At 38.9% G+C, this 22,451-nt stretch overlaps 1 protein-coding gene across 4 annotated transcripts in view; it reads left to right on the top strand.

Annotated features, from left to right (window-relative positions):
• Positions 1-22,451, top strand: part of DCX (doublecortin) — a 198,742-nt gene that overhangs the window by 162,350 nt on the left and 13,941 nt on the right. For 2 of the 4 annotated variants that reach the window (XM_087971941.1, XM_087971940.1), the window contains exons 4-5: positions 17,679-17,781; positions 20,924-21,046. In XM_087971941.1, coding sequence (XP_087828067.1) covers positions 17,679-17,781; positions 20,924-21,046 — 226 coding nt within the window. Of the gene's footprint in view, positions 1-17,678; positions 17,782-20,923; positions 21,062-22,451 lie in introns of all 4 variants that reach the window. The other 2 variants (XM_087971938.1, XM_087971939.1) reach the window with 1 other exon arrangement.

Here is a 22,451-nt window from a genome sequence, read left to right as displayed (position 1 = left end):
CCCCGAATCACCTCCAAGGATACCCAGCGTAGAAGCCAGATCACCTCTACAGCCAAGCCCAGCAAGCAGTCCATCAGAACCAGAATCCGAGCAAAAACATTTTGAACAACGCAAATCAGGTAGAGAGGTGCGAAGACCTGCCTACCTGCGCGAATACATCACCCCACCCCTGAGACGGAACCTAGAGGGGAGGGGTGTTCCGAACTAGCAGGCTCATAAGCCTGCAAACCTGATTGGTCCATCCACAGCAGGCTCATAATCCTGCATACTTGATTGGTCCGTAAACAGCGGGTCGTGATTGGTCGTTCCGGACTGATCCGATTGGCTAGTTAACAGGCTGCCGCGATTGGACGCTCCAAGCACGGCAAGCTTAAATCATTGTCATTGGATGCTTTGACAGCAGCCAGCTCTATAAAAGGAGCTGCTGCTGCCAGGCTTATTTCGCTCTGTTCTGAAGTCACTAATAAAGAGTTGGAGTCACTATTCGATGTCTCGTCTCCGTTATTACACCCATCCTCCAGAACACAACATTCCTGTTATGGATTCTGGTGCAATGTAATCATTACAGAAATCTAATAAAGGAGAATATTAGCATTTCAGGGGTGATATGAGGGGTCCTGGGCTTGCTTGTTGTCTTGCAGACATTTCGTTATCATCAGTGCTAGAAGAGAGAGGAGTCTGTAGAAAGAAGGAGGAGAACTATGAGTCCTGGTGCTCTCTGAGCTTGCTTGTTTTCTTACAGAAGTTCCATTACCCAAACTAGGTAACGCAGGGGTGGGCAAACTAAGGCCCGCGGGCCACATACGGCCCATTGTGTTAAGCCTGGATTCCCCAACGGGTGTTAAGGAAAACAAACTAAACAGAATGTACAGCGAAGTCAGATAGGAAGACAGGTAAATGTGTGAGATAAGTTTTCTAGTTAACACGCAGTAAAAATACAGATACACTTGTGCTATCAAAAATATAGTTTATTCCATTTAAGAATTATAGCATAGTCATATAAACGGTCCATTAGTCATATATTAATTTCAGTCAAGTCTTGTCGGGGATACTCTATTTGCAAAGTCCGTGTTGAATAGCCAATGTCAGTTCACTTACAATAAATCAGTCCAATCTTTATATTCTCTCCGTTGAGAAAAATCAACACTCCTTCTTCTCTCCCCGTTCCAGCAAGAATGCAGTCATCAATCCATTCAGTAATTAGGGATCATCAAGCCAGAGAGAGCGAGCTGCATTCGTCTCGCTTCTTATATAGTGCTTTTACAACCACACCCTTAATTACATTCTTGCAGTTAAAGTTACACACACTTTAACTAACAAACCATGATACCATATTTATTATTTTTACCCAAACCAGTTAGGGTAAACAATGTTATCCCTAACATTCTCCCCTTTTGGGTAATAATAATAATATTACAATAATATAACCATTTACACCTTTAAATCATAATTGTCACAACTCTCTTTAAATTTTACAACACCTTGAGCTTTTGTAAACTGGTCTGCAATATTTTCTTCCGTCATGCAGTACTCAAGTTTAATTAGACCATTTTTCACAGATTCTCTAACATTTAAGTATCTTAAATCAGTATGCTTTGATCTAGTCTTTACAGCAATATTAGTAGCTAATTGTATAGCTGCCTGGTTGTCCTCGTACACAATAATAGAATCTTTAACAGTTATACCCATGTCTAATAATAACTGTTTGTACAGAATTAAGTCAGTGCATAGTAATGACAGACATGAAAATTCTGCTTCCATCGTTGACAAGCTAATATGCTGTTGTCTGATTGACCTCCACCCTATTAAAGTCTTACCAAATAATATAACCATCCCAGATGTTGATTTTCTAGTATTTATGTCAGTTGCAAAACTTGCATCTGCATAGGCACTAAGAATCAAATCACCTTTTGGCTCTAGATACAATGCATGGTGCATTGTTCCTTTAAGATATCTTAAAATTCCCTTTAATGCTTGCCAATGACATTGATGTGGATCATTATTAAATCGTGCCAGCTGATTACTACTATAAGCTATATCTGGCCTTGACCAATTGCTTATATATGATAAGCTACCAATCAAAGATTGATATATGGTCTTATCAAATTTGGGACTTTGAGCATCAATTTTGCAAATTTCCTGACTCATTGGAGTCTTTGCAGGCTTACAAAGTTCCATTTTATGCAATTTAATTAATTGGCAAATTTTATCCTCTTGAGATATCTTAAATCCTTTTGTGGTTTTATTAATTGTCAATCCTAGATACTTTTTAATTTCACCTAAATGCTTTAATTTTATCTTTTTGGCTAATAATGAAATAATCTCAGTAGCTTCATTATTGGTCTTAGTAATCAAAGCAATATCATCTGTAAATAATAACAATAATGACACCGTTCCATTATTTTCTCTTTTAAACATACATGGATCTGCTAAACCAGATTTAAACCCTATATTGTTTAATTCTTTCACAATATATTGGTTCCATTCATAGCCAGATTGTTTCAATCCATATAAACTCTTCTTGAGTTTCCAACAATCATTGCTATTTACTTTATTATCATTTATGCCAACTGGTTTTTTCAAATATATTGTATGCTGCAATGGTGCATGCAGATATGCAGTTTCTACGTCTAAATGGTTAACTATATAATTATTCTTAGCTGCCCATACTAAAGCTGCTCTTAAAGTTGTAGCCTTAAGATTTGGTGCAAATACCTCATCATAATCAAATACATTTTTGTTAAATCCTTGTGCTACTAACCTAGCTTTATAAGTTACTTTCCCATTATTTCCAGTCTTTACTTTAAATATCCATTTGCACCCAATGGATTTTTCTCCTGGAGGTAATTTGGTTTCTTCATAAACCTTCATTTCCTTTAATGAATTTAACTCTTTTTCCATTGCCTTTTGCCAATTCTCCTGATCTTTAGCAGGATACATCTTAAGTTCATCTATGCTTGTAGGAACTTTATTTACTTGGCAAACAATACTCGCCTGATATCTATCAGGTGGTTTGGTTATACGTTGTGCGTCTAGGTATAACAGGACTAACAGGTGGACTTTCCTTTATTTCCTGTTCTTGACTATCTATCTCTTCTTGATCAATTATTTCCTCTTGATCTGATTCTATTAGCTCTTCATGGACTTCTTCTTTAATTGGACTTTTCTTATAACTAGTCTTTTCTTTCTGCCTCTTATAGGGTTCTATAATAACATCATTATCTGAATCCTGCTCTAATCTATTCCATCCTATATGTTCTAGGAATTGTGCACTAGCACTGCAGTATACTCTAGATGTACCTGGTTCCCAGAATCTATAAGATCTATGGTTTGCTTGATATCCAACAAAAATTAATCTTTTAGCTCTATGTTGTCCTTTGTGCCTGAGTTGTATAGGGATATGCACCCATGCTGGTGCACCAAATGTGTGAATATAACTCAAATCAGGTTTCCTACCATGCCACAGAGTGAATGGTAATTCACCTGTTGTTGAATTAACAACATTGTTTAATATGTGATTCCCACACATTATAGCTTCTCCCCACAAATTGTCAGGTAATCCAGAATCAGATAACATTGTCCTTCCCATTGATTGCAGTGTTTGTCCTCTTCTCTCTATAAATGCATTATGTTGAGGCCTATATGGTGCAGACTTTTTATGTTGAATACCTGCCATTCTAAGGCTATTCTGGAATTTATTATTTGTAAATTCCGCACCATTATCTGTTATAAGAGTTACTAATTTCTTTTTAGTTTTTCTCTCTGCAAATCTTAATCAATTAAAGAAATTTGTATACGTTTCAGTTTTTCTCTTCATTAGAAAACAGAAACCATACCTAGAATAGTGGTCCATTATGCTTAATATGTATCTAGCACCACCTACACTTGGCTTTTTAGGACCTATTATATCGGCAAATACTACCTCTAAAGGCTCTTTGGTAGTAAATCCATCAACTCTATTTGCCGGTATAACTTTGCTTTTGTTTTGATTACAAGCAGAACATTGCAAATACTTATTACAAGGTTTCAAACTTATTCCTTTAGATAGCTGAACAGTTCTCTTAATCATTTTAAAATTTAAATGACCTAACCTTCGGTGTAACAAGTGAATACATTCATCATGAGGTTTCTTATTTTCATAAACTGTGTTAGCCACCTCTAAACCATTATCATTTAACACATATAAGTCACCTCTTAAAGATGCAGTAATTTTCTTACCTTCTTTTTCTATTAAACAAGTATCTTCCTTAAAGGTAACTATGTATCCTAATCTAACCAACATTCTAACTGAAAGCAAATTAAATTTAAGTTGAGGTACATATAACATTTTTATGTTCTCCTTTATAAAAGAACAATGAGCTATACCTTCACCTTTTGCCTTCATTTTCCATCCGTTTGCCAATGAGATATGCTGTGAACTCATGGACATTTTTACAAATTTTTTGTTATCATTTGTAATACAGTGGGACGCACCACTGTCAACCACCCATAAATTATTTTTTACAACTCCATTACTATACATTACTAACTCATAATTCTTATTTCTTCTTTGTTGGCTTGCAGCATTCTGGCTTGCATTCTTGCGCTTTGGTTTCTTACAAAATCTTGCCAAATGTCCTCTCCCTCCACAATTAAAACACTTTTTAATTGCGTATGCAGTAGGAGATTCATTATTTTCCTTTTGAGGTTGCTCCCTCCTTAACTGATCTCTTTCAAGCCTTCTTCTGGCCTCTTCAATCAATCTGCCAGTGATATCAGTTAAAGTTAGGCTTTCTTTAGGCAATATTTCAAGGGAAGTTACGTAGTCATCAAAACTTTCGTCTAATGAAGATAGAATTATGTAGACCTGGTGTAGCTCAGAGAAAATTAACTCCTTCTCATGAAGTTCTTGGAAAATGCTTTTCATAGTATTCAAATGACTCAGCATATCACCATTCTTTTGGAGATACGTGCGGAAAAGCTTCCGTGTTAGATTTATGTGAGCACCAACGTTATCTTGAACATAAATCCTCCTCAGTTTTTGCCAACACCCAACAGCAGTTTGCTCTCTGCGTATATGAACAAGTTGTTGATCAGTTAATGTTAGTCCTATGATGCAAAGTGCTTGTTCATTTTTCTGTTTAAATTCTTCTATCTTTTGACTATCTTCCTCATCTTCAGGATCCCATTCTTCTACGTTTGGTGGGTTTTCAATTATGTTCCACAGACCTTCTCTTCGTAGAAGTAGACTACATTTCATAGACCATGAAACATAGTTTGTGCCATCCAGCTTGGATATAAGGGACAAACTTTGTAGACTGTCTTGTGCCATATTTCACTATATGGATATAAAACTATAATTGATAAAACACAGCTGTCTGTTTACTGTAACGTGTAACAATACAAAATCTCACTTTTTACATAAACCTGTTTTTATCCTAGTTAAACTGACTTTGCAGTCTCTCTGGGCCCATAACCAGTGTTAAGCCTGGATTCCCCAACGGGTGTTAAGGAAAACAAACTAAACAGAATGTACAGCGAAGTCAGATAGGAAGACAGGTAAATGTGTGAGATAAGTTTTCTAGTTAACACGCAGTAAAAATACAGATACACTTGTGCTATCAAAAATTTAGTTTATTCCATTTAAGAATTATAGCATAGTCATATAAACGGTCCATTAGTCATATATTAATTTCAGTCAAGTCTTGTCGGGGATACTCTATTTGCAAAGTCCGTGTTGAATAGCCAATGTCAGTTCACTTACAATAAATCAGTCCAATCTTTATATTCTCTCCGTTGAGAAAAATCAACACTCCTTCTTCTCTCCCCGTTCCAGCAAGAATGCAGTCATCAATCCATTCAGTAATTAGGGATCATCAAGCCAGAGAGAGAGAGCTGCATTCGTCTCGCTTCTTATATAGTGCTTTTACAACCACACCCTTAATTACATTCTTGCAGTTAAAGTTACACACACTTTAACTAACAAACCATGATACCATATTTATTATTTTTACCCAAACCAGTTAGGGTAAACAATGTTATCCCTAACACGTTGGTCTGTCCAATCCGGCCCGCCCCTGAAAAAAAATCACTGGGCATGGCGTATTGCCCTGCGCCGCATGGCCCCCAAAGCTGCAAAACAGTGTGGAGCGCTCTCGGGGTAGGAAAGAAAAGAACTTTGCAAAGGCCTCGGCTGGAAGTTCAAATCACCTTCGAATGCAACCTCTCCGAAGGTGAGTCCCCGCCGATCCCCCTTTTTTTCCAGGGCTTCCAGGCTTAAACTTTGCAAAGGCAAAGTTTGCAGGCGGGAGTGTCTTCCAGCCGAGGAGCGGAAGGGTTCCGCCCGGCGGGCAGGCGGGCTGCTTGGAGCGGGCTGCTTGGAGCCACCTAAAGCTAGGCCGCTGCTGGTGGAGCCTTGCCCTGCCTTGGTGCCCCGTTTCCCGGTTCGGCGGTCCTGCTCGGGTGGCACTTTAAAAGCCTGCTCCCAGCAACCGAGCAACTTCCCAGCAACTTGCGGCTTCCTTTTTCCTCGCGGGCGCTCGCGCCAGGCCCCAAGCTGCGCGGCGGAGGGGAAGCCCAGCGGGCGGGCGGGCTGCTTGGAGGAGGCGACCCGGCGGTGCTCCGGCAGCAGCAACAGGCAGTTCCACCGGGCTCTGCTCAGGTGTTCGGCTGGGGCTGTCAGGAATTGCTACCACCGGCGCAGCTCGCGTGGCTCCAGTCCCGCGTTGCCTTGGGAAGGAAAAGGCAAAACCAGGAGCCGCTGAGCCTGAGCCTCCGGTGCCGCTGCTGCCATTGCAAAGCACTGCCGCGGCTCTTCCTTTTGCCTTTCCCTTCCCGAGGCAACGCGGGACTGGAGCCGCGGAGCTGCGCCGGCGGTAGCAACTCCTGACTCAGGGGCCTCCGAGGGAGGGGAAGGAGGAGAAGAGGGGAGGGAAAGGGTGGGGGGCGATTCCCAAAAACTCTTGTGCTGACCCGGCCTGTCTGTCAAATTTTAAAAGTCAATGCGGCCCCCGAGCCAAAAAGTTTGCCCACCCCTGAGGTAACGTCATAGCACTGATAGTTTGGGTAATGAAACTAATGCAAAAAAACCAAGCAAACTCAGAGAGCACCAAGGAGCCCTCTTATAGACATCTGTTTTGAGCTTCCTAAGCATATTTAAAGTGATTGGCCTAGGCCCTAGCATTTTTATATATTCATAAAAATCTGATTTAGCCAGTAAAAATACATGAAAGTATCTTTCAGAAGAAAATAGTAAGTGAAGGGCCCTCACCCTCACTCCTAGTAATGGCTGTAAAAATGAATGAAGACAGTAAAAGCTGTGTGTTTTAATTAGACTTTTCTACTAGTTGGAGCTTATCTAATATTTAAAGGCTTCCTGACATTCATTTCCAGCTTTAACTGAGAGTAAAACGAGGGTAGCAAGGATATTTGTAGTCTAAAGACAAGCTGATGGTTACAATTGGGAGGAGGGGGGGATTAAGCGCATTCAAGATATTGCTTCTTTTTAATCCCCCCCCCCCCCCCCCCCCCCCCCCCCCCCCCCCCCCCCCCCCCCCCCCCCCCCCCCCCCCCCCCCCCCCCCCCCCCCCCCCCCCCCCCCCCCCCCCCCCCCTCCTGCATCTCTCTCTTCCCACTCATTGCTTTCTTGTGATCCTCACCATGGGAGTATCTATTTCTTGATATGTCTTAAGACAGGAATAAGAGGAAAGAAGGCATGGAAAAGAGTAGAGGATGGAGCATTTTAAGGGAAGACAGTAGTGTCTTTTCATGCATTTAACGTAAAAAACACAGTTTTTTAGGCAGACATGGTTCAAGTGTGTAGGATGAAAAGAGAGAAGAATGGAAGTTGTGTTTTTTCTTCTTCTCATAGTGCTAAAATGGTGTCCTCTCATCAGTGTAGGATTTTCAGGCAAAAACCCAGGGCCTGCTTGGCAGAAAGGAAAGATCCCATACATTGCCAAGCATTTTGAATTAAATGATATAACACATACATCATGAAGTCAGTTTGTAAACTTCTGTATTCCCTAATACAATTCAAGTTCATCCAGTAACATCAGTTGGTGGGAGATCCCAGGACTATTAGCACTCTCTGAGCTTGGTTCTTTTCTTACAGACGTTTCATTATCCAATTAAGTGATATCATCAGTGCTACAAGGGATTGGGGGTTTTTCCTCTGTTTATATACAGTGGCTTGCTCTGCCAGTGTTGGTGGAAGTATTCTTGGTAGTTCCTTGATCTAGGATATCTAGGAATAAGAAATCAATCCTCCATTCAGTAACTCATTTAAGATGTTCATTGCCAAACAGTAGAATAGGGAACTCTACTGATATGTGAATTGTTAAAAAAAACAAAAAAAAACAAGAGGTTAGGCATAACTGACGTATATTTGAAAAACCACCTGCAGAAGAGATATGCTATGGGTCTCATCTATTAAGGAATCTGACAAGACTCAGGAAAATGGCACTGATCTTTTGGAACATAGTTCTTCCAGAATTTAGACTGATTCCGAATATCTGGCCTTTTGGAAGGACCTGAAAATGTGGCTGTGCCACCATGCTTGTGGGGGGTGGGGTGTCTGGTAATATGGTAAGAAATCTCTTAAAATTAAAGGAGGTACTTCCTTTCTAAAGCTAAGCAAGTTTAGAAATTAAGTGTCTTCCTACTATGTGACTTTGGCAACTTTTTGCAAAAACTGGAAAGGGGAAAGTCAGATTAGCTTGGAATGATGTGGATAATCTAGGTAGTTCAAATAGAGATCTAGAATTTACACTGAGGATTGCTCATTCATTATTGATTGGAAGAGGAATCCTCAACTATTTTAAGCACTGATGTTTTGACACCTTGTGGCAACTATTGCAGAGCTGTTGACTGTAGACCAATTAATCTTTTCTCTAACAGAGGTTAATAATGCAACCCCTGGTTGCAAGTACATTATTCATATGAATAAAAAAGCATCTCAGCTTGAGACTAATTGGCTTCCTCAAGTATTGGAGGTACCAACATTTCCCCAAACATATTCACTTCCAGCTTAATGTTAATATTGGGTGCAATTTGCCTAATGGTCAAGTGTGTGCTATTTTAATTCAAGCTGGTGCACAGTTGGAAGGTTATAGCCTTTCAGGAGCAACATTAACTTATTCTCAGATAGGCTGGAAATGACAGACCACCCCAGAATTTTTTTTGCACACCTTTTCGAGTGTCCAAAAATGTTTCCTGAGTACTCTAGAAACACACTTTTGAGTCAATTTCTATTTGCAATCTTAATCAACTACAATGTTGACACCCATTTGTATTTAAAAGAATTGTTTGTCTTCCTGGTATAGCAGGGAAGTCCTAGATGCAAGCAGCTCATTGGGTGATTATATTCAAGGTTGTAATTATGAGGATTAAACCAGGAACAATCTTCAAGTGCAACAAAATGATTAGGAGGCTACAGTCTAAAACGTACAAAGAATGGTTACAAGAATTGGGTCTGTCTAGTCTATTAAAAAGGACTAGGGATGACATGATAACAGCTTCCTGTATTTGAGGAGCTACCACAAAGAAGAGAAGGTCAACCTATTTTCCAAAGAACCAGAAGGCAAGACAAGAAGCAATGGATGGAGACTAATCAAGGAGAGAAGCAACCTAGAACTTCCTAACAGTGAGAACAGGTAACCAGTGGAATGCTTGTACCGTCTCCCTAAAATTGTAGGTGCTCCACACTGGAGGTTTTCAAGAAGAGCCTAGACAACCATTTGTCTGATATGGTTGATCGGAATTTAGATTTGAAGACCTCCAATGTCCCTTTTATTCTGTTAATAAAAAGAGCATGTAACAAGGATTGCAAGTGGACTTAGTTTTTGCAGTCCCCCAAACATATTTTAATGATCTTACAGATAATTTGTTCGTGTTACTTGTTGCCATCTTCTCTTCCACAGTTTCCATCTGTTTTATTTCTTTCTTCTAAAAGAACACTTGGGTAATTTGGCAGTGCTCATTATCCAATGCTCAGTAACGTGTTTTATGAAAATATTGAAATGGCATCTTAATACCAATGCCTCACAAGGCATGGGTGCCATTCTTCCACTGAGAAATATCACTCACCTCTAAGCATAACTACTTCATCATCTAGCAAACAATCTCAGAAATTTTATCTGAAAGTCAACCTCAATCTAAGGAATTCAGGGAATTGAAGTCTCAAAGTTGCTGAGTTTAAGGCTGCTAAACACTGCCTTAAATTTTTGTAAATAAATCGAGTTGGGGGTGGGGTGACATTAAATATAATAACATAGATCTTGAACTAAAGTAAGAGTATAACATATAAAACTCTCTCTAAAACTCCATGGGTCAATTTTTGAGAACAAGCAGCACAGCTTCCCATAATATTGGAGTGGAGATTTCAGAAAAAGTGAAGATGGCGACTCCAACTGCAAGTGAGATCTCTCCAATGTAGAAATGCTATGAAAAGAAGGGTACAATTTGTAACTAGATAAAAGAAAATCCTAAAAAGAAAACATAATCTCTATCCTTCTCCGTGACAGTCAATTTGGTTTATTGGTTATAGCATCAGTCTAGAAACTGGGAGAACATAAGTTCTAGTCCCACCTTAAGCCAGCTAGGTAGCTTGGGCCAGTCCCTCTCTCTCAGCCCTGGGAAGGAAGAAATGGCAAATCACTTCTGAGAAAAATCTTGCCAAGAAAGCTACAAGGATTTGTTCATGTAGTCATTAGGAATCAAGAATGACTCATAAGCAAAGTAAGAGACAATTTGATCTGATAGTTAAGGCACCAGGCTAGAAACCAGAAGACTGTGTTGCCTTGGGTATGAAGCCAGTTGGGTGACTAGAGACTAGTTCTTTTTTCTCAGCCCTAGAAAGAAGGAAGCAAGGGTAAACCACTTCTGTAAACCTGGTCAAGAAAAGTTTCTATGGAGATTCTTGATCAACCAGGTCACGGTTGTCCCAAAAGTGCTTTTTCCAGAAGGCAATTTGGAGAAGTTTCTTGGATAAGAAGCAAAATATTTTCAAAAGGAAACAATGAAAAAAATCTAGTTGTCTTTTGAAAAAAGCACTTTTGGGACTTATCAAGAAAACTTCTGAGACTTGTCCAGATGGTTTCTAGGAAGGGAGTGAGAGATGGAAGGAAGGAAGGAAGGAAGGAAGGAAGGAAGGAAGGAAGGAAGGAAGGAAGGAAGGAAGGAAGGAAGGAAGGAAGGAAGGAAGGAAGACCCCTTCTCATAAAGAAGAGGGGATCAACCTATTCTCCAAAGCACCAGAGGTCAGAACAAGAAGCAACTGGATGGAAACTAATCAAGGAGAGAACCAACGTTCCACAATTGTTAAAGTGGAATGACTTGCCTCCAGTGTGGGTGCTCCAACACTGGAGGTGTTTAAGAAGAGATTGGACACCATTCATCTGAAATGGTATAGGGTTTCCTGCTTGAGCAGAAATTTAGACTAGAAGATCTCCAAGGTCCCTTCCAACTCTGTTATTCTGTTGCTCTGCTATTCTGATATGATTATATCCATTTAACCTATTCCTCCACTCACTATGTTTATCTCTTCCAACATCCTTCCCCAAAGATTGCTCATCTTAGATCTACAGAAGGCAGTATTACTACAGAAGTATCCCCTTGTTGCAATTGTGGAGGTACTATGCAAATTATTACTCATATTGTGCAAGATCTGTCCAAAGCAACGTCAAAGGCCATTGCCTGGATAGCTGAATTGGACATCCAGTTATGAGGCCCCTGACATACTCCATAGAAGTTTTGTATAATATTATGTGGGTTGTGTGTATATTTATCCTTCTCTTATGTCATGCCCCAACCATATGCTAAATAATAATAATAATAATAATAATAATAATAATAATAATAATAATAATAATAATAATGAGGAGGAGGAGGAGGCAATATAACGTTTGATTTGAGAACTAAACCAAAGAGATTATGTATGGGAAAAGCAATGCTATATCAAAAAAATAAATACCTTTAGTCTGAACAAAGAGGATGCTACCCAAATGTCTGCAGAGCTTCATGCATTGCAAATTATAGAGAATACTCACATGAGAAGTAAAACCACATAGATGGAATAAGATGTTTGCCAAATGTGTATGCAAAATTCATCTTATTTTCCATCATTTGCATATGTCAACAGTTTTATGCACATATGTGCAGGGCTGGGGAAGAAACACCTGCATTGCAAAAGATCTAAGTGTCTTATATACATATAAATACAAAATGTAAGGTGGTGGAATTGGAATGCACAATATGCCTCTTGAGAAAAACCATCAACCTCTGCCTTAAAGTTGCTGTGAGGTGCAAAAATCACACTGGCAGAATTCACACACAGCATGAAGTTGTAATATGATTTGCTTAGGTTTGGCCTAACCCAATTTATCAACTCAATGTGTAAGTCCCTAATTTTGTTTCTAGCTTAACACAGTGTGCAAATCCAGATAACTGTGACTCAGGTCTATCTCATTGTCCATTTCCTTCATTTAAAGTTATTGCATAATTCCCACAGCACTGCCTTATGCCTAAGGATATCTACCATGTAGTAGGACTGTATTACTATTATCCTTCTCATCTTTCCTATTACTTATTCCAATTGGTATTTTATGACTATCACCTGTCTGTTGGTTGTATCTCGTGGTTTGTGATTGTATCTTGTGATTTATGATTTATCACTTTGTTTCTTTTATAGTGTATGTGCCAAGAGCTTATGCATCGAAGACGAATTCTTTGTGTCTTGGCCAATAAAGAATACAGTATTCTGTTCTGTTCTGTTCTATTTTCTGTTCTATTCTGCTCTGTTCCCCTCCTGTTCTGTCTTGTTCTATATTCTATTCTATTCTATTCTATTCTATTCTATTCTATTCTATTCTATTCTATTCTATTCTATTCTATTCCATTCTATTCCATTCCATTCCATTCCATTCCATTCCATTCTTTTATTATTTGCTCATGCAGGCTTATTTTATTCATAATGTGATTTTGGGGCAAAGCTTTTCTGCAACCAAAGTGCCTGTAATTTACAGCTTAGTACAATATATGAATGCCACTAATTGTGCTTTATACAATAAAATCTGGACAAACAAACCATTGATTGTTTGATGGGGAAATGCAGCCAATAAATTTTGCAACTTTTTTCTTTGCTGTGTTAGTTATCTCACTTTTTGAAAATCAGCTGTTCTTCTCTTTCCTGGTCATGATTGCTATGAGCACAAAGAAGCATTTAGAACCATTAATGAAGTACTGCATGTCTTTTTGGAGGTATTTTCACTAGTTTTTCCTCTGAGAATTCTATTTCTGGACAAATTGCTTTGTATAATTAGAACAACTGGTTAGGATGAACACAAAGTAGACCCCTGTCTTTTAAAGAGTGTCAGCTATTTTAGAAGTAAAGTATTTATTAGGCTTAATATAGAACTGGCATGGATCGTGGGAGGATATTGAATTTCAACTTGAGCTTCACTCCTAATGATCACATAGACATAGACATGTTTCCTTGGTAAAAAAATTCAGAAGTGGTTTCCCATAGCATCCTAATATGCTCTTCCGGCCTCCCAACTTTCCAGCCTTTTGAGATTGGTTGGTGCTCTCATTCTGGGAAAGGGAGCTGTGGATTTCTTTTCTTGCTGGCGACAGGTCCTTAGAGAAGCAAAGTCTGCAGAAGCAGAATAAAATGGGGCATGAGGGAGAGAGAAAGAGAGAGACTGTAGAAGCAGGATGGGTGGACAGATGGACAGATGGATAAGCAGATGTAGATAGAAGCTGGATGATCAATTGATAGCTCTAGATAGAAGCAGGATGGATGGATGAATGGATGGATGGATATAGAAACAGAATGATCAACTGATAGATCTAGATAGAAGCAAGGCTGTAGAAAAAGATGGATGGATGGATGTTGAAACAGAATGATTGATTGAATGATTTAGATAGGATTGTAAAAATAGGATGGATGAAAAGACAGACAGATACAAATAGAAACCAGCTGATTGACTGATAGACCCAGATAGAAGCAGGTTAGAAGCAAACTCCAGGTCTTTAGTGTATTCAAGGACTATAGAATTACAATTAGAACCACTAGGGAAGAATTGGCAAATAAGATTGTAAAGATTTACCTTATGAGAGAACTCAATTTGAACAAGTCTTGCTTCAAAGCCCTTCTGTACAATGTCATCTCAGAGCGAAAACTTGAAGACCATCAAACAAGACGACCACTTCAATTCTCTTCTTTAGAGCCACACAAAATTTCCATCTGAGGTTATTTCAGTTGAATCTCCAGATCAGTTTTCTGCATTGTAATGTTTGAGTTTTTGTTCAAATAAAAAGTCATATAAACTCAGTGACAAAACGAATTCATTGTTGCAGGGGATGGCTGCACATTTTACAAATTGAGGTCGCCAACGCATATCCTTGAAATATAGATTATAGATTATTATAAATTATTATAAAAGGCTTTTCAATCTTGCTTTAAGAGCTAAAAATTACTTATGACAACAATAGAGCTCAGCATTTCTGTTGCTAAGCAAGACATTTGGTTAAGTGAGTTTTGCGCCATTTTATGACCTTTCTTGCCACAGTTGTTCAGTGAATCACTTCAATTGTTAAATTAGTAACATGGTTGTTAAGTGAATTTGGCTTCCCCCATTGACTTTGCTTGTCAGAAGGTCGCAAAAGGGGATCACGTGTGACCCTGGGCCACTGAAACCGTCATAAAGATATAACCAGTCTCCAAGCATCTGAATTTTGATCACATGATCATGGGGATGCAGTGACGGTTGTGAAAAGTGATCATAGGTCACTTGATTCAGTGATGGCCACTAAAGAAATGGTTGTAAATTGAGGACTACCTGTATTTGCAAGCATGTCCCTTTCATTTAATGCAAATTACAGGTAGTCCTCAACTTATGACCAAAATTGAGTCCAAAATTTATGTTGCTAAGTGAGAAATTTGTTAAGTGAGTTTTGCCCCATTTTACAACTTTTCTTGCCACATTTGTTAAGTGAATCACTGCAGTTGTTAAATTAGTAACCTGGTTATTAAGTAACCTGGTTTCCCCATTGAGTTTGCTTGTCAGAAGGCTGCAAAAGGTGATCAGATGACATGATCACATGATACTGCAATCATCATAAGTGTGAATCAGTTGTCAAGCATCCAAATATAAATCACATGACCTCGAGGATGCTGAAACAGTCATAAGTGTGAAAAATGGTCATAACTCATTTTTTTCAATGCTGTTGTAACTTCAAATGGTCACTAAGTGAACTGTTGTAAGTCGAGGACTACCTGTAGTTATTCCTTCCAAGCAAGCTCACTCTCAGATTTGTTTAAGTAGTTGTTCATTGCCCTATGATACTCCAGCCAACTAATGATGGTGCTGTTCAGACTGCCATCCTGCTGCACTGACCCTGCTTAGATGCCAGGCTGTCTTAAGAAATGGGGGAAGGAAACTGCAGGGTGGGATAGAAGCGGGGAGCATAGAGGAAAGGAAAGGGAAAGTCATCATGTCATCCTGTAAGAGCTGCAGCCTGCTCAAAGGTCATTCAATGGAATGCAACACCTTCAAGCCCACGCAGCTGGGGACTGTTACCAAAATAATTAATTTGAATACTATTGAACACTCACTGATAACGGAGGGAGGAAACAAGATCCAGGGGGGAATGTTAACTATACTCTTTGGGTGTGAAACACCACATTTGGCTTTTGCTGTTCTGTTACTACTTGGCTCTAGTAAAGTGTACTTTCTATGACCATGAGTCCAAGAGTCTTTCTTTGCTCACGGTCCAAGCTGGGACAGCTGACAGATGCTATCCATTCAACCCTGTCCAATTTTCAGTGATTCTATGGGCTGGCTCTCCTCACATATTCTGATCTTGTGTGGTTGTCTCAGTTTTTTTATGCTCTGACTGCTGTTGACTTTGATGGTATCCAACCATCATGTTTTTAGTGCCCTCTTTTACCTCTGACTATTCTGAGCATAACTGCCTTTTCCATTTGATTGCATGACATGGATGAAATAAGTAAGGCAGAATTCTGTTATTTTTGTCTGCCAGCGATAGGTCTGGTTTTATACACTCTAGTACTTGCTTCTTTGTCACCTTTACAGTCCAAGAGATACACAGGAGCTCCAGCCAACTAATAACAAATCTTTAAATTAACAAATGTTGAACTCTGTGATATTTCTAGAAAAATTATTGTCAAAGGAGTGTTTCACAACAAAGAAGACATCTGGAAACATTTTCTAAAGGAATTCCCTATTTTAAGGTTTTATTCCCTGCGTGTTCCAAGCCACCTTAATATTTTAAGTCCCTAAAGAGAAAGTGACAGGAATGACTGTGAAATACTTATTTCCAGGAATGTAGCTTTCTTGTCACAGTGTAATTGTAACTGGTAGTTTACAATATATTAAAATTAAATTGTCATAGCTATATTTATCAAGAAGCTTACAGGAACATTTTTTGTTTTCTTACTTATTATACTCATCTTTGTTGTTCCTTTGCATGGAGCAGGGAAGTGAAGTTGTTTTGTTATGTGATATTTTAACTCTGCCTAGGAGAAACTCTGAGTCTTAAGTTAGAACTTCTAGAGCCATGGGTTGGCTTAAACTTCAGGTAGGACAGAGATTTGAGAATACATTATTCCTGAATTCTTCCTACTATAGTTCCAAGAAACCTATTACTCACAAGAAGGACTTACTTCTCCGTTGAGCCTCAAGCATCATCCGCCTATATCTTCTAAGGAAACTTGGTCCATCAATTTTGATTTCTGGTGTAGGCCTGGAGAGCAGTGGTGGTATTCAAATAAAGTTGCCACCGGTTTGGTGGGTGTGGCTTGGTGGGCGCGATTTGTGTCTGTGCACACACTTTGTTTGCATGTGCGCACCAAATGCATATTTTGCGCAGGCACAGAGACGTTTTAACTCGCCTCCTGCAAGCCTACACAATGCCGGTTGTTGCAGCAGCTGCCGTGCGGTGCTATTCTGCGCCGCACAAAGCAGCTGCGCTTCAAATTCTGGCCATAAAAGTGAGTATGGGAGCCCGGGTGACCAGGTGGGCCAAACACAGAGCAACGGAGAGAACCGGTCCTGTCTCCGCTGCTCATCACCATTACCGGCTGTCCAGAACCGGGCAGAACCAGTCGAATACCACCACAGCTGGAGAGTCAAGGTCACCAGATTCAAGTTGACTCTGAGTATTGGACTATCAACTATCTCATCCTCTTCTCTAGTAGAGTACAAGATGAGCTGGACCAAGGGGAGATCCCTGTACCAGAAGATTCAATGAAGTGGCTTTATTCTATCAGACGTACACTTTCCATTTTAATGTCTTCTTGTGATATAAAATGTCAGGTTCTACTCTTGCAACCTGCCCAGAGAGCTTTGGTAATTTTGTAATCCTATAAACAATCAGGAACTCGTAAAATGAATCCATGGGAAGGAATTGCCTGGTTATTCATTTGGCATGAAATAGAACCTGTAAAACAGAAAGCTTAACATACCATCAAAGTAACTGATCTCCCGCCACCCCTTTAAATGATAGATGATTCTTTTTATGCCAAGTCTACACTACATTTTGTGTTATAGTTTGTGTAAAGGGAAATAGAGATACTGGTGGCAGAGAGAGAAACAGTTTTATGTTTCCAAGAAATCTGAGTCATAAAATGAATGCTGCCAACTCACACTAAACAAATAACTTTATTTTTTTGATAGGTAACTTGCCTTCATGATTTCTTTGGTGATGATGATGTATTTATCGCTTGTGGCCCGGAAAAATTCCGCTATGCCCAAGATGACTTTTCTCTGGATGAAAATGGTAAAATCTCTTGCACAATTATTATTTTTTAAAGGGGAAGGGTACCTTTCTGCTAAATTGGGGGTTACCTTGCATTTGTATTAGGCATTTTATATTAAATTGTAAAGTCCGGCTATAACTTAAGATCACTATGTGCCAAAAATGAACTTAAGCAGAGACTTTGAAGAACAAAATCTAACTTTAATTGATCAACAAGTTTAGGGTAAGACCTATCCTCACATACACACAAGATAAATATGTGAGGAAGGTTACAAAAGCATATAAAGCCTTCTTATACCTTTAAGATTCTTTAGAAGTAGAGTAACTGCATTGTAAACTCTCTAACTTAGATTTACATCTTTCCTGCAAAAGACAAATGTCCTCCTGGCACTGTTTACCTTTCATTATCCCTTCTCCTATTGTCATGCTAATTGATCACAACTGACCACTTAACAAGGCTATTAAAGCATACTTCAAAAGTGTGGATTCCTCTGGATGGAGGAGATTGCATTCCCAGAGAGGTACCTTGCATTCCCAGGGGGGTTGGGGAATGCTATGGTGAAACATATTCATGAAGGAAAACAGATGGATTCAGATTGATTTAGATGGGACAATCATGTGTCTTCATAGGAGAGGGATGTAACTGATTGCAGGCATGTTTTACAACAAGTGAAAGGTTAAAGAAATATTTTCTACAACAGCAAGATAAGAAATGCCTATAGAGTGATAAATACTTCTACATATATTTTACTACATTTATTTATTTATTACCCTTCAAAATAATATTGCTCAGACTCACAATAGAATTGCATTTTATAGGTTGCATTTTATGCATCTCATTGTAACCCAACCTACCAAAATTGGAACCCAATTCAAATTCCCGTGAAGTATTAGTACTGCTTTATAAAACCTTAGTAAGAACTACACCTGCAATACTGCATTTTGGTCACCACACTACAAAAAAGATGTTGAGACTTTGGAAAAGTGCAAAGAAGAGCAACTAAGACATTAAAGGCCTGGAGACTAAAACATATGAAGAACAGTTCCAGAATTGGGGTATACTGTAGCTAATCTAGAGAAAAGGGGTGACATGATAGCACTATTCCAGTATTTGTGCTGCCAAAGAAGAGGGGTTCAATCTATTTTCCAAAGCACCAGAAGGCAAGACAAGAAACAATGCTCTTGCCACACTGTCCCCCAAAATCCCTTCTATAAATCTGCTTGATTATTTTTTCCTTTAGACAAAATCTGGTAGTTGTATAAGACTCCACTCAGTTGTCCCTCCTGCCATCTCTGTGCTGAGAAACACTGATTCATTTGGAATCTATTAAAGACATTTAATATTTTGTAAGAACTAAGCAAGATTGTTGTACATTATAGATTGCTTCTCTAGACTATGACAGACACCCTTGTTTTTGTGGGAATTGTCATTTTTGTAAGAAATTATCACTATCTGGATCTCCTTCGCTTGGTTTTCCTCTCTTTTTATTATCTTCCAAATGTTTTGGATCTTATTCCAAAAAGATGCTTTGAAGAGTTGGAGAGAGTGAATGTCACATCTTTCTGTATCAGTTCTTATGTTTCATAGGAATTGAAGTTCCTTCACAGCTTCAATTTATTTATTTGTTTGTTTATTTATTCATCCATCCACCCACCCATCCATTTATCTATCCATTCATCATCCTTCCTTCCATCCATCTAGCCATGCATTCTTCCATCCATCCATCCGATTAGATTTCAGCTAAAATGGATAATTCCTAATTAGATTGGTGATCCTTGGAGAGTATATGAAGTATCTTCCCATAATTCAGGACCCTAAAGCTAGATTTTGAGGAGACATTCTAGAATGAATAGAAGCATAATACCATGCTTTATTTCAAGCCAAGATGGATAATTTAGGAGAATTACACCATCAGGAATAGGTATATTTAGCACAAAGTGAAATTATTCTGCCAGGCATCCATGTCCAATATTTAGATCAAATGTTGCTTTTTATCAGTCATACTAAACTATAATGAGTTTTTGATTGGTTTCCATTAGGGAAGCCATTCAAAGCAGATTCAATACCAGATTGATCTGTTCATTCAGTGAAGCTTCATCAAACTAATTTGATATCATGAAGTTTTGCAAAGACTTTTCAAACTTTTTGAAGGTTCTTTAGTGCAGAGGTCGCCAACCTTTTGGACCTCAGAGACCACCAAACTCATAATTTTAAATCCCAAGGACCACTAACCAGTTCTGTGGGCATGGCCTAATTTGTGGGTGTGGCTTGGTGGTCATGTGACTGGCTGGTCATGGCTTGCATGTAAATATTATAAATATTTATATAAATATTGAATTTTTTATTAACAGAACACCATGTACGTAAATATTGAATTTTTTATTTAAAAAAGAGCAACTTTTACCCAAAATCAGGCAAAGCAGGCAGGCAGATTGAGTTGCTCACAGAATCGTTCAGTGATCTATCTATCTGCCATCGGCTAGCTCAGTCTGTCACATAAAATTTGCTTACCATAAGTCTGCACTGAATAATAGAAACTTCAGTCCTAAGGGAGGTTCAGCTGTGCTTAAAAGCAGAGCCGAAGATCTAAAGACTAGCTAGAAAGCAAGAAATCCATTTTCTGCTTCCTAGCTAATCTAAATCTCCCAGCACAACAGAACAGATGATGGTCGGAAAAAGGAAAAATAGCAATTTAGCAGGCAAGTTTACGGGTAAGGATTGAGTGGGTGGGGAGGGTTCTTGCAGGCCATGTGTTTCTGCGCAGCTTGGATTAATTGCTTTGGGGGGTATACTGGGGGTGAGATTTCTCTGCAGCCCACCAAAATTTTCTCATGGCCCACTGGTTGGCGACCGCTGCTCTAGAGCAGATCACAAAAGGAGCAGAGAGATTACAAGGCATTGTCTAGGGAGATACTGCCTCATCATGTACATGTGGGAGGAACCAGGCTGAAAAGCTGATTCAAATCAGAATTATCCAAGCTGGATGTCCTCCACCTGGGTGGGGTTTCAGAGTTTACACAAGGCAGCATGAACATTGCAGAAAATTTGGGAACCTGAATTCCATTCATCTAAAGGACATCAAGGATATAGGTGTTCAGCTTCTAAAAAGCATCCCATTTAATGGAATCTTGTGAGTGTGTTCTGTTTTTGTTTCATTTACAGAGTGTCGAGTAATGAAAGGAAACCCACCTCCCACCCCAGGCAGCAAGTCATCTCCAACCCCACAGAAGAGCTCTGCAAAAAGCCCAGCTCCATTGCGCCGGAGCAAATCACCAGCTGATTCAGGTAACCTTCAGGACGGTGAGTGATTGTTCTCTTCCAACCAATAAACATGAGCTCCTCATGGATCTGGGGCATAAATTAACTTGAGAAGCATATTCCTCTTTGATTGGAGACTGACCAATTCCAGTGTATGGAAAAGTTCATGAAATAACCTGGTCTTTGCTTATTTCTGCTGCCTTCTGTCCCCATCCTGGCTTATCTTGCTTATGATGTCCATCCAAACTCTAACTCATCAAGGATTAGGGTTGGACAAGGGAGCTGGCTAGAAGTGAGTGACTAAGACAGTAGGAGTATCTGCTGCTGCAATGTATTGCCATTAGTTGTGTCATCTGCATTCAAGAAGAAATAATATTTTAAGCTATTTATTTGCATCCTGCTTTTATTATTTTTACAAATAACTCAAGGTGGTCAACATGTCTGATTTCCTACTCCTATGTTCCCCACAGCAACAAAATGTGAGATGGGCTGAGCTGAGAGAGAGGGACTGGTTCAAGATCACACAGTTGGCTGTAATGGCTAAGGCAGGAGTAGAACTCACAGACCCTGGTTTCTAGTCTGCTGCCTTAACCACTAGACCAAACTGGTTGTCCCAAAGGTGCTTTTTCAAAAGGCAACTGGACTTTGTTTTACCTTGAAAACATTTTGCTTCTCATCCAAGAAGCTTCTTTAGTTCACAAACTGGTTATGTGCTTCAAAACCTTGAATAGTATTTTCTTAAAACTGGAGCCCAATATTATGAATCTTTTTCCCTAGCATTTCTCATTTCATTTGATAAAAATGTGGGTTCAGTATTTCCCTCAAAGGAAAAGAGGGTTTCAGTGGGATACTTATGGAGGGAACACAATTTCTTTGTGCTTTGTTCTTCACAATAGCCCTGCAATGATGCTGTGTTATATACATATACATACACATACACATACACATACACATACACATACACATACACATACACATACACATACACATACATACATACACACACACATACACATACACATACACATACACATATACATATATAAAATGGTTTGAGTAGGCAATTATAGTTGTTCTACGGTTTGATGAAATTCTTGGAGTTGGCTGAGATGTGCAATGGACAGCTTTGATTCAAGAAAAGATAATGATTAATTTCAATAATGATTGGAAGCCCCTTCTGGATTTTGTGTGTATGTGTGTGTGTAACAGAATAAATGAAATTATGATACATGGATTTGCTTTGATAATTAGAAAAAAAATAGTAGATTATTGAAAAAATGAAAGTTGTGTTGTAAACATATAGTAAGAGCTTAAAATGTGAATTCATTCCAATATCTGTTGCAAAAGAAAGTTGGAAATCATTTTTATACTTCTTTTTCTTTCTTTTATTAATTTATTATTTATTTTATTTACTAGATTTTTATCCTATCTT

Source organism: Notechis scutatus, chromosome 10, assembly GCF_049901735.1.
Source record: "Notechis scutatus isolate UNSWTSFEM ecotype Mainland chromosome 10, rNotScu1.2, whole genome shotgun sequence".
Taxonomy (NCBI): Eukaryota; Metazoa; Chordata; class Lepidosauria; order Squamata; family Elapidae; genus Notechis; species Notechis scutatus.
Note: the sequence above shows the minus strand (reverse complement) of the source record. Positions and strands in the feature narration are given on the sequence as shown.